Source organism: Melospiza melodia (genome assembly GCF_035770615.1).
Source record: "Melospiza melodia melodia isolate bMelMel2 chromosome 17 unlocalized genomic scaffold, bMelMel2.pri SUPER_17_unloc_1, whole genome shotgun sequence".
NCBI lineage: Eukaryota > Metazoa > Chordata > Aves > Passeriformes > Passerellidae > Melospiza > Melospiza melodia.
Genome location: NW_026948502.1, coordinates 1,320,474 through 1,333,587, shown reverse-complemented (window position 1 = coordinate 1,333,587; position 13,114 = coordinate 1,320,474). Strand labels below are relative to the sequence as shown.

General features: G+C 60.1%; 1 protein-coding gene across 1 annotated transcript in view; it reads left to right on the top strand.

Annotated features, from left to right (window-relative positions):
* Positions 1-10,600, top strand: part of LOC134432979 (2-hydroxyacyl-CoA lyase 2-like) — a 60,074-nt gene extending 49,474 nt beyond the window's left edge. Inside the window, 5 exon segments of the mRNA XM_063181857.1 lie at positions 1,857-1,927; positions 4,380-4,451; positions 6,281-6,386; positions 10,030-10,080; positions 10,195-10,600. Coding sequence (XP_063037927.1) covers positions 1,857-1,927; positions 4,380-4,451; positions 6,281-6,386; positions 10,030-10,080; positions 10,195-10,322 — 428 coding nt within the window. The 3' untranslated portion in view covers positions 10,323-10,600.
* Positions 10,601-13,114: the final 2,514 nt, after the last annotated feature.

The following is a 13,114-nucleotide window of genomic DNA, read 5'->3' as shown; positions in this document are numbered from 1 at the left end:
TGTTGGGGACATTGGGGACATTGAGGGGACGGCGGCGTACACGGTGCGGCCACGGCAGCCCCAGGGGTGGCTGGACCCGGGTAAGGGACACTGGGGACACTGGGGACAATGGGGACACTGGGGATATTGATGGGACATTGGGGATGTTGGGGACATTGGGGATGTTGGGGGATTGGGGACATTGGGGACATTGGGGGGATTGGGGACATTGGGGACACTGGGGACATTGGTGGGACATTGGGGACATTGGGGACATTGGGGACGTTGGGGATGTTGGGGACGTTGGGGACATTGGGGACACTGGGGACATTGGTGGGACATTGGGGACATTGGGGACACTGGGGACATTGGGGACGTTGGGGACGCTGGGGACATTGGGGACATTGGGGACACTGGGGACATTGATGGCACACTGGGGACACTGGGGACATTTGGGACATTGGGGACACTGGGAACAATGGGGACATTGATGGGACATTGGGGATGTTGGGGACACTGGAGACATTGATGGCACATTGGGGACATTGGGGACACTGGGGACATTGGGGACATTGGGGACACTGGGGACACTGATGGGGGATTGGGGACATTGGGGATGTTGGGGACATTGATGGCACATTGGGGACACTGGGGACACTGGGGACATTGGGGACACTGGGGACACTGGAGATGTTGGGGACACTGGGGACATTTGGGACATTTGGGACACTGGGGACACCTGTGGTCACGGCCACCCCTGCCAGCAGACAGGTAGGAGCACGTCCCCGTGTCCCCTCTGTGCCTGGTTTGGTGGCACTGATGTCCCCAGTGTCCCCTCAGGTCCCTTTGGCACTCATGTCCCTGATGTCCCTGGTGGTGGCACTGGTGTCCTCATTGTCCCCCGTGTCCCCAGTGCTGGCACTGATGTCCCCTCTGTCCCCTTTGTCCCGCCTGGCCCCGGTGGTGGCACTGATGTCCCCAGTGTCCCCTCAGGTCCCTTTGGCACTGCTGTCCCTGTGTCCCCTCTGTCCCTGCTGTCCCTGCTGTCCCCAGTGGTGGCACTGATGTCCTCTGATGTCCCCTGATGTCCCCAATGTCCCCATTGTCCCCTCAGGTCCCTTTGGCACTGATGTCCCTGATGTCCCCGGTGGTGGCACTGATGTCCCCAATGTCCCTTCACTGTCCCTGCTGTCCCCGGTGGTGTCCCTGATGTCCCCAATGTCCCCAATGTCCCCTCAGGTCCCTTTGGCACTGATGTCCCTGTGTCCCTGCTGTCCCCAGTGGTGGCACTGATGTCCCCGGTGGTGGCACTGATGTCTCCAATGTCCCCAATGTCCCCAATGTCCCCATTGTCCCCTCAGGTCCCTTTGGCACTGATGTCCCCTGTGTCCCTGCTGTCCCCGGTGGTGTCCCTGATGTCCCCAATGTCCCCAATGTCCCCTCAGGTCCCTTTGGCACTCATGTCCCCACTGTCCCTGGTGGTGTCACTGATGTCCCCACTGTCCCCTGTATCCCTGGTGGTGGCACTGATGTCCCCTGATGTCCCCATTGTCCCCTCAGGTCCCTTTGGCACTCATGTCCCTGTGTCCCCAATGTCCCTGATGTCCCCTGATGTCCCCAATGTCCCCAATGTCCCCACTGTCCCCATTGTCCCCTCAGGTCCCTTTGGCACTGATGTCCCCAATGTCCCCAATGTCCCCAATGTCCCTGATGCCCCCAATGTCCCCACTGTCCCCACTGTCCCCTCAGGTCCCTTTGGCACTGATGTCCCCAATGTCCCCAATGTCCCCTGATGTCCCCATTGTCCCCTCAGGTCCCTTTGGCACTGATGTCCCCAATGTCCCCAATGTCCCCTGATGTCCCCATTGTCCCCTCAGGTCCCTTTGGCACGCTGGGCGTGGGCGGAGGATTCGCGCTCGGGGCCAAACTCTGCCGGCCCGAGGCTGAGGTGACACCTGGGGACACCTGGGGACAGCGGGGGGGACACTGGGGGGGACAGCGGGGACATTGGAGGGGACATTGGGGGGATGGGGACACTGGGGGGGGACATTGGGGACACTGGGGGGGACATTGGGGACATTGGGGGGATGGGAGTGGGGGGGCTTTGGGGAGATCTGGGGGGACACTGGGGATGTTGGGGGGATGGGGACATTGAGGGGGACATTGGGGACATTGGGGACTGTGGGATATGGGGACATTGAGGTATTTGGGGACATTGGGGACATTGGGGGAATGGGGAGGGATGGGGGACACTGGGGACATTGGGGGACATTGTGGGGACATTGGGGGACACTGGGGACAATGGGGGGATATTGGGGACACTGGGGGGATGGGAGTGGGGGGCATTGGGGACATGGGGACACTGGGGATATTGGGGGATGGGGACATGGGGGGACATTGGGGGACATTGAGGGGGACATTGGGGACATTTAGGGGGGCAGGGGGGACTGTGGGATATGAGGACATTGAGGTATTTGGGGACATTGGGGACATTGGGGACACTGGGGGAATGGGGAGGGATGGGGGGACACTGGGACATTGGGGACATTGGGGAATTTGGGGACAGTGGGGACATTGGAGGGGACATGGGGACACTGGGGACATTGGGGGGATGGGGACATTGAGGGGGACATGGGGACATTGGGGGGGACATTGGGGACATTGGGGACATTGGGGGGATGGGAGTGGGGGGGCATTGGGGACATGGGGGAGACATGGGGGGGACATTGGGGACAATGGGGGGACATTGGGGACATCGGGGCGGACATGGGGACACTGGGGATATTGGGGGATGGGGACATGGGGGGACATTAGGGGACATTGAGGGGGACACTGGGGACATGTAGGGGGACATGGGGGACATTGGAGGGGATGGGGACATTGGGGACATTTAGGGGGGCAGGGGGGACTGTGGGATATGAGGACATTGAGGTATTTGGGGACATTGGGGACATTGGGGACATTGGGGGAATGGGGAGGGATGGGGGACACTGGGGACATTGGGGACATTGGGGAATTTGGGGACAGTGGGGACATTGGAGGGGACATGGGGACACTGGGGACATTGGGGGGATGGGGACATTGAGGGGGACATGGGGACATTGGGGGGGACGTTGGGGGGACATTGGGGACATTGGGGGGATGGGAGTGGGGGGGCATTGGGGACATCGGGGGGGACACTGGGGACATTTGGGACATTGGGGAGATGGGGACATGGGGGAGACATGGGGGGGACATTGGGGACATCGGGGGGGACATGGGGACACTGGGGATATTGGGGGATGGGGACATGGGGGGACATTAGGGGACATTGAGGGGGACACTGGGGACATGTAGGGGGACATTGGGGACATTGGAGGGGATGGGGACATTGGGGACATTTAGGGGGGCAGGGGGGACTGTGGGATATGAGGACATTGAGGTATTTGGGGACACTGGGGACATTGGGGACACTGGGGGAATGGGGAGGGATGGGGGGACACTGGGGGACATTGGGGAATTTGGGGACACTGGGGACATTGGGGGACACTGGGGACATTGGGGGGATATTGGGGACACTGGGGGGTCACTGGGGGATGGGAGACGTTGGGGGGATTGGGGACACTGGGGACATGGGGACATTGAGGGGGACATGGGGACATTGGGGACAATGGGAGGATATTGGGGACACTGGGAGTGGGTGGGCATTGGGGACATTGGGGACATCGGGGGGGACACTGGGGATATTTGGGACATTGAGGGGGGCATGGGGACATTGGGGACATTGGGGACATTGGGGCATTGAGGGCATTGGGGACATTGCGGGGATGGGGGACAGGGGACATTGGGGACACTGGGGACAGCAGAGGGACATTGGGGACATTGGGGGTATGAGGAGATTGGGGACATCGGGGGACATTGAGGGGGGCATGGGGACATGGAGGGGACATTGGGGGATTTGGGAACATTGAGGGACATTGGGGGGGACAAGGGGGACACCGGGGACATTGGGGGGACATTGGGGATGTTGGGGGGTATTGGGGACATTGGGGACAAGGGGGGAGTGGGGGCGCTGGGGACAATGGGGACATTGATGAGACATTGGGGACATTGGAGACACTGGGGACATTGATGGGACACTGGGGACATTGGAGACACTGGGGACCTTGGGGACATTGGGGACATTGATGGAGACACTGGGGACCTTGGGGACATTGGGGATGGGGGGTGTGAAGGGGATATTGGGGACATTGGGGACATTGGGGACATTGGGGGTGGGGGGTGTGAAGGGGGTGGGGACATTGAGGGGGACACTGGGGACATTGGAGGGGCCAGAGGGTCCCCAGGGCCACCCATGGGTGGCACTCGGTGACACTGGGTGACATTTGGTGACATTTGGTGACATTTGGGGACTGTCCCAGGTGTGGGTCCTGTTCGGGGACGGCTCCCTGGGCTTCAGCCTGATGGAGTTCGACACCTTCGTGCGCCACAAGGTCACTGTCACTGTGTCACTGTCACTGTGTCACTGTCATTGTCACTGTCACTGTCACTGTGTCACTGTGTCACTGTCACTGTGTCACTGTGTCACTGTCACTGTCACTGTGTCACTGTGTCACTGTCATTGTCACTGTGTCACTGTGTCACTGTCACTGTCACTGTGTCACTGTGTCACTGTCACTGTGTCATTGTCACTGTCACTGTCACTGTGTCACTGTCACTGTGTCACTGTCACTGTGTCACTGTGTCACTGTGTCACTGTCATTGTCACTGTGTCACTGTCACTGTGTCACTGTCTTTGTCACTGTGTCACTGTGTCACTGTCACTGTCACTGTCTCACTGTCTCACTGTCACTGTCACTGTGTCACTGTCACTGTCACTGTGTCACTGTGTCACTGTGTCACTGTGTCACTGTCACTGTCACTGTCACTGTGTCACTGTCACTGTCACTGTGTCATTGTCACTGTGTCATTGTCACTGTCACTGTGTCACTGTCACTGTCACTGTCACTGTGTCATTGTCACTGTGTCACTGTCACTGTGTCACTGTCACTGTCACTGTCACTGTGTCACTGTCACCGTGTCATTGTCACTGTCACTGTGTCATTGTCACTGTCACTGTGTCACTGTCACTGTCACTGTCACTGTGTCATTGTCACTGTGTCACTGTCACTGTGTCACTGTCACTGTCACTGTGTCACTGTGTCACTGTCACTGTGTCATTGTCACTGTCACTGTGTCTGTGTCACTGTCACTGTCACTGTGTCACTGTCACTGTCACTGTCACTGTGTCACTGTCACCGTGTCATTGTCACTGTCACTGTGTCACTGTCACTGTGTCACTGTCACTGTGTCATTGTCCCTGTCACTGTGTCACTGTCACCGTGTCATTGTCACTGTCCCTGTGTCACTGTCACTGTGTCACTGTCACTGTCATTGTGTCACTGTCATTGTCAGTGTCATCTATCACTGTGTCATTGTCACCGTCATTGTCCCTGTCCCCTGTGTCACTTTGTCCCCTCCTGCTCTCCCCATGTCCCTGTCCCCAGCTGTGTCCCTGTCCCTGTGTCCCTGCTGTCCCCAGCTGTGTCCCATCTGTGTCACTTCGTCCCCTGTCCCCAGGCCCCGTCCCCAGGTCCATGTCCCTGTCCCAGCTGTGTCCCTGTGTCACTCTGTCTGTCCCCATGTCCCTGTCCCATCAGTGTCACTCTGTCCCCTGTCCCCAGCTGTGTCCCTGTGTCCCATCAGTGTCACTCTGTCCCTGCTGTCCCCACGTCCCCGTGTCACTCTGTCTGTCCCCTGTCCCCATGTCCCTGTCCCAGCTGTGTCCCCGTGTCACTCTGTCTGTCCCTGTCCCCAGGTCCCTGTCCCCATGTCCCCGTGTCACTGTGTCTGTCCCATCAGTGTCCCCGTGTCACTCTGTCTATCCCCGTGTCCCCGTGTCACTCTGTCTGTCCCTGCTGTCCCCGTGTCACTCTGTCTGTCCCATCAGTGTCCCCGTGTCACTCTGTCTCTCCCTGCTGTCCCCAGGTCCCTGTCCATGTCCCCGTGTCACTCTGTCTGTCCCCGTGTCACTCTGTCTGTCCCCGTGTCACTCTGTCTGTCCCTGCTGTCCCCGTGTCACTCTGTCTGTCCCCGTGTCCCCGTGTCACTCTGTCTGTCCCCGTGTCACTCTGTCTGTCCCTGCTGTCCCCGTGTCACTCCGTCTGTCCCCGTGTCACTCTGTCTGTCCCTGCTGTCCCCGTGTCACTCTGTCTGTCCCCGTGTCACTCTGTCTGTCCCCGTGTCACTCTGTCTGTCCCCGTGTCACTCTGTCTGTCCCCAGGTCCCGGTCATCGCCCTGGTTGGCAACGACGCCGGCTGGACCCAGATCAGCCGCGAGCAGCTCCCCCTGCTGGGCAGCGCCGTGGGCTGCGGGCTGAACTACAGCGGTGAGTGAGTGACCAACTGACCACTGAGTGACCATGAGTGACCACTGACCCATAGTGACCACTGACCGACCACTGAGTGACCGCTGACCCACTGACCCACAGTGACCACTGAGTGCCCCGTAACCAGGCACAGCAGCTCCCCCTGCTGGGCAGTGCCGTGGGCTGCGGGCTGAACTACAGCGGTGAGTGACCAACGAGTGACCAACTGACCACTGAGTGACCATGAGTGACCACTGACCCATAGTGACCACTGAGTGACCGCTGACCCACTGACCCACTGTGACCACTGAGTGCCCCATACCCAGGCACAGCAGCTCCCCCTGCTGGGCAGCGCCGTGGGCTGCGGGCTGGCCTACAGCGGTGAGTGAGTGACCAACGAGTGACCAATGAGTGACCACTGAGTGACCAACTGACCACTGAGTGACCACTGAGTGACCAACTGACCCACAGTGGGCACTGACCCACAGTGACCACTGAGTGCCCCGTAACCAGGCACAGCAGCTCCCCCTGCTGGGCAGCGCCGTGGGCTGCAGGCTGGCCTACAGCGGTGAGTGACCAACTGACCACTGAGTGACCACTGAGTGACCACTGAGTGACCACTGACCACTGAGTGACCACTGACCCATAGTGACCACTGACCCATAGTGACCACTGAGTGACCGCTGACCCACAGTCACCACTGAGTGCCCCATACCCAGGCACAGCAGCTCCCCCTGCTGGGCAGCGCCGTGGGCTGCGGGCTGAACTACAGCGGTGAGTGAGTGACCAACTGACCACTGAGTGACCACTGAGTGACCAACTGACCACTGAGTGACCACTGAGTGACCACTGACCATGGACTGACCCATAGTGACCAACTGACCACTGAGTGACCACCGACCACTGAGTGACCACTGAGTGACCAACTGACCACTGAGTGACCACTGAGTGACCACTGACCATGGACTGACCCATAGTGACCAACTGACCACTGAGTGACCACTGAGTGACCAACTGACCACTGAGTGACCACTGACCATGGACTGACCCATAGTGACCAACTGACCACTGAGTGACCACTGAGTGACCAACTGACCACTGAGTGACCACTGACCATGGACTGACCCATAGTGACCACTGAGTGACCACTGACCAATGAGTGACCAATGAGTGACACTGAGTGACCACTGACCATTGACTGACCCATAGTGACCAACTGACCACTGAGTGACCACTGAGTGACCACTGACCACTGAGTGACCACTGAGTGACCACTGACCATGGACTGACCCATAGTGACCACTGAGTGACCACTGACCAATGAGTGACCACTGACCAATGAGTGACCACTGAGTGACCACTGACCACTGAGTGACCACTGAGTGACCAACTGACCACTGAGTGACCACTGAGTGACCACTGATCATGGACTGACCCATAGTGACCACTGAGTGACCACTGACCAATGAGTGACCACTGAGTGACCACTGAGTGACCGCTGACCATTGACTGACCCATAGTGACCAACTGACCACTGAGTGACCCCTGAGTGACCACTGACCACTGAGTGACCACTGAGTGACCACTGACCATGGACTGACCCATAGTGACCACTGAGTGACCACTGACCAATGAGTGACCACTGAGTGACCACTGAGTGACCGCTGACCATGGACTGACCACTGAGTGACCACTGAGTGACCACCCCCCTGCCCCTCTGGTGACACTGCCACCCTGGGGAGGTGACAATGCCACCTCTCTGTGTCCCCATGGTGACAGTGCCACCCGTGTGTCACCATGGTGGCAGTGCCACCCCTTGGTGACAGTGCCACCCCCATGCTAACAGTGCCACCCCCCATGGAGGTGACAGTGCCACCCGTGTGTCACCATGGTGACAGTGCCATCCCCATGGTGACAGTGCCACCCCCATGGAGGTGACAGTGCCACCTGTGTGTCACCATGGTGACAGTGCCACCCCTATGGTGACAGTGCCACCCCCATGGAGGTGACAGTGCCATCCCCATGGTCACAGTGCCACCCCCATGGTGACAGTGCCACCCCCATGGAGGTGACAGTGCCACCCGTGTGTCACCATGGTGTCAGTGCCACCCCTATGGTGACAATGCCACCCCCAGCAGTGACAATGCCACCTGTGTGTCACCATGGTGACAGTGCCACCCCCATGGTGACAGTGCCGTCCCCATGGAGGTGACAGTGCTATCCCTATGGTGACAGTGCCGTCCCCATGGAGGTGACAGTGCTATCCCTATGGTGACAGTGCCACCCCCATGGAGGTGACAGTGCTATCCATGTGTCACCATGATGACAGTGCCACCCCCATGGTGACAGTGCCACCCCCATGGTGACAGTGCCACCCCCATGGTGACAGTGCCACGCCCATGGAGGTGACAGTGCCATCCCCTGGTGACAGTGCCACCCCTATGGTGACAGTGCCACTCCCATGGAGGTGACAGTGCCACCCGTGTGTCACCATGGTGGCAGTGCCACTCCCATGGTGACAGTGCCATCCCCATGGAGGTGACAGTGCCGTCCCCATGGTCACAGTGCCACCCCCATGGTGACAGTGCCACCCCCATGGAGGTGACAGTGCCGTCCCTATGGTGACAGTGCTGTCCCTATGGTGACAGTGCCACCCCCATGGTGACAGTGCCACCCCCATGGAGGTGACAGTGCCACCCGTGTGTCACCATGGTGACAGTGCCACCCCTATGGAGGTGACAGTGCCATCCCTATGGTGACAGTGCCACTCCCATGGAGGTGACAGTGCCACCCGTGTGTCACCATGGTGACAGTGCCACCCCCATGGAGGTGACAGTGCCATCCCTATGGTGACAGTGCCACTCCCATGGAGGTGACAGTGCCACCCGTGTGTCACCATGATGACAGTGCCACCCCTATGGTGACAATGCCACCCCCAGCAGTGACAGTGCCACTCCCATGGTGACAGTGCCACCCCCATGGAGGTGACAGTGCCATCCATGTGTCACCATGGTGGCAGTGCCACTCCCTGTGATGACAATGCCACCCCCAGCAGTCACAATGCCACCCATGTGTCCCCATGGTCACAGTGCCACCCCCATGGTGACAATGCCACCCCCATGGAGGTGACAGTGCCGTCCCCATGGTGACAGTGCCACCCCTATGGTGACAGTGCCACCCCCATGGAGGTGACAGTGCTGTCCCTATGGTGACAGTGCCATCCCCATGGTGACAGTGCCACCCCTATGGTGACAGTGCCACCCCCATGGAGGTGACAGTGCCACCCGTGTGTCCCCATGGTGACAGTGCCATCCCCATGGTGACAGTGCCACCCCCATGGTGACAGTGCCACCCCCATGGAGGTGACAGTGCCACCCGTGTGTCACCATGGTGGCAGTGCCACTCCCTGTGATGACAATGCCACCCCCAGCAGTGACAATGCCACCTGTGTGTCACCATGGTGACAGTGCCACCCCCATGGTGACAGTGCCACCCGTGTGTCCCCATGGTGACAATGCCACCCCCATGGAGGTGACAGTGCCACCCCTATGGTGACAGTGCCACCCCCATGGTCACAGTGCCATCCCCATGGAGGTGACAGTGCCACCCCCATGGTGACAGTGCCACCCCCATGGAGGTGACAGTGCCACCCGTGTGTCCCCAGATTACCACAAGGTGGCGGCGGCTCTGGGCGGGCGCGGCTTCGTCCTGGACAGCGCTGGGGACACCGGAGGGGACAACGGAGGGGACAGCGGAGGGGACACCGGAGGGGACAACGGAGGGGACAGCGCTGGGGACAGCGTTGGGGACATCGCTGGGGACGTTGTTGGGGACACGGAGCGCAGGGTGGTGGCCGTGCTGAGGGCGGCACAGGCCGAGTGCCACCGCGGGCGCCCCGTCCTCGTCAACGCCCTCCTGGGGCCCAGCGACTTCCGGCAGGGCTCCGTGTCCGTCTGAGGGACACCCGAGGGACACCCGCGTCACCAGGGCCACCAAATGTCACCGAGGGTCATCAGAGTGTCACCGGGGTCACCCAGGGTCACCAAGGGTCACCGAATGTCACCGAGGGACACCAAATGGTCATCAAGGGTCACCCAATGTCACCGAGTCTCTTTGAGTGTGTCATTGTGCGTCACTGAGCGTCACCGAGGGTCACCAAATGTCCCCAAGTGTCACCAGGGGTCCCCAAGGGTCACCAAATGTCCCCAAGGGTCATCGAGGGTCCCCAAGTGTCACCAAGGGTTCCTGAGGGTTCCTGAGGGTCACCGAGTGTCCCCAAGTGTCCCTGAGTGTCCCCAAGTGTCCTGAGGGTCACAGAGTGTCCCCAAGTGTCACCAGCGGTCCCCAAGGGTCACCAAGGGTTCCTGAGGGTCCCCAAGTGTCCCCAAGTGTCCTGAGGGGTCATTGAGTGTCCCCAGGTGTCCCCAAGGGTCACCGGGTGCCATCGAATGTCCCCAAGGGTCATCGAGGGTCACCAAATGTCCCCAAGGGTCACTGGGTGCCATCGAATGTCCCCAAGGGTCATCGAGTGTCACTGAAGGTCCACAAGGGTCACCAAATGTCACCGAGGGTCACCAGAGTGTCACGGAGGGACATGGGAGTGTCACCGAATGTCCCCAAGGGTCACCAAGGGCCACCGAGGGTCACCAGAGCGTCACCAAATGTCACCGAGGGACACGGGAGTGTCACCGAATGTCACCGAGGGTCACCAGAGCGTCACCGAGTCTCTCTAAATGTCGCTGTGTGTCCTTGAGGCGTCGCTGAGTGTCCCCAAGGGTCAGCGAGTGTCATCGAGTGTCCCCAAGTGTCCCTGAGTGTCCCCAAGTGTCATTGAGTGTCCCCAAGTGTCCCTGAGTGTCCCCAAGGGTCATTGAGTGTCCCCAGGTGTCCCCAAGTGTCCCCAAGGCCACCCCGTCCTCGTCAACGCCCTCCTGGGGCCCAGCGACTTCCGGCAGGGCTCCGTGTCCGTCTGAGGGACACCCGAGGGACACCCGCGTCACCAGGGCCACCAAATGTCACCGAGGGACATCAGAGTGTCACCGGGGTCACCCAGGGTCACCAAATGTCACCAAATGTCACCGAGGGACACCAAATGGTCATCAAGGGTCACCCAATGTCACCGAGTCTCTTTGATTGTGTCATTGTGCGTCACTGAGCGTCACCGAGGGTCACAGAGTGTCCCCAAGTGTCACCAGGGGTCCCCAAGGGTCACCAAATGTCCCCAAGGGTCATCGAGGGTCCCCAAGTGTCACCAAGGGTTCCTGAGGGTCACTGAGTGTCCCCAAGGGTCCCCAAGTGTCCCCAAGGTTCCTGAGGGTCCCCAAGGGTCACCAGGGGTCCCCAAGGGTCACCAAGGGTTCCTGGGGGTCATTGAGTGTCCCCAAGGGTCATCGAGGGTCCCCGAGGGTTCCTGAGGGTCACAGAGTGTCCCCAAGGATCACCAGGGGTCCCCAAGGGTCACCAAGGGTTCCTGAGGGTCCCCAAGTGTCCCCAAGTGTCCTGAGGGGTCACCGAGTGTCCCCAGGTGTCCCCAAGTGTCCCCAAGGCCGCCCCGTCCTCGTCAACGCCCTCCTGGGGCCCAGCGACTTCCGGCAGGGCTCCGTGTCCGTCTGAGGGACACCCGAGGGACACCCGCGTCACCCAGGGCCACCAAATGTCACCGAGGGACATCAGAGTGTCACCGGGGTCACCCAGGGTCACCAAATGTCACCAAATGTCACCAAGGGACACCAAATGGTCATCAAGGGTCACCCAATGTCACCGAGTCTCTTTGATTGTGTCATTGTGCGTCACTGAGCGTCACCGAGGGTCACAGAGTGTCCCCAAGGGTCCCCAAGCGTCACTGAGGGTCACCAAATGTCCCCAAGGGTCATCGAGGGTCCCCAAGTGTCACCAAGGGTTCCTGAGGGTCACTGAGTGTCCCCAAGGGTCCTGAGGGGTCATTGAGTGTCCCCAAGGGTCACAGAGTGTCCCCAAGGGTCCCCAAGGGTCACCAAGGTTCCTGAGGGTCCCCAAGGGTCACCAGGGGTCCCCAAGGGTCACCAAGGGTTCCTGGGGGTCATTGAGTGTCCCCAAGGGTCATCGAGTGTCCCCAAGGGTCACCAAGGGTCCCCGAGGGTTCCTGAGGGTCACAGAGTGTCCCCAAGGGTCACAGAGTGTCCCCAAGTGTCACCAGGGGTCCCCAAGGGTCACCAAATGTCCCCAAGGGTCATCGAGGGTCACCGAGGGTCACAGAGTGTCCCCAAGTGTCGCCAGGGGTCCCCAAGGGTCACCAAATGTCCCCAAGGGTCACCGAGGGTCACCGAGGGTCACAGAGTGTCCCCAAGTGTCGCCAGGGGTCCCCAAGGGTCACCAAATGTCCCCAAGGGTCATCGAGGGTCCCCAAGTGTCACCAAGGGTTCCTGAGGGTCACTGAGTGTCCTCAAGGGTCCTGAGGGGTCATTGAGTGTCCCCAAGGGTCACAGAGTGTCCCCAAGGTTCCTGAGGGTCCCCAAGGTTCCTGAGGGTCCCCAAGTGTTACCAGGGGTCCCCAAGGGTCACCAAGGGTTCCTGGGGGTCATTGAGCGTCCCCAAGGGTCACTGAGTGTCCCCAAGGGTCCCCAAGTGTCCCCAAGGTTCCTGAGGGTCCCCAAGGGTCACCAAGGGTTCCTGGGGGTCACTGAGTGTCCCCAAGGGTCATCGAGGGTCCCCGAGGGTTCCTGAGGGTCACAGAGTGTCCCCAAGGGTCACAGAGTGTCCCCAAGGGTCAC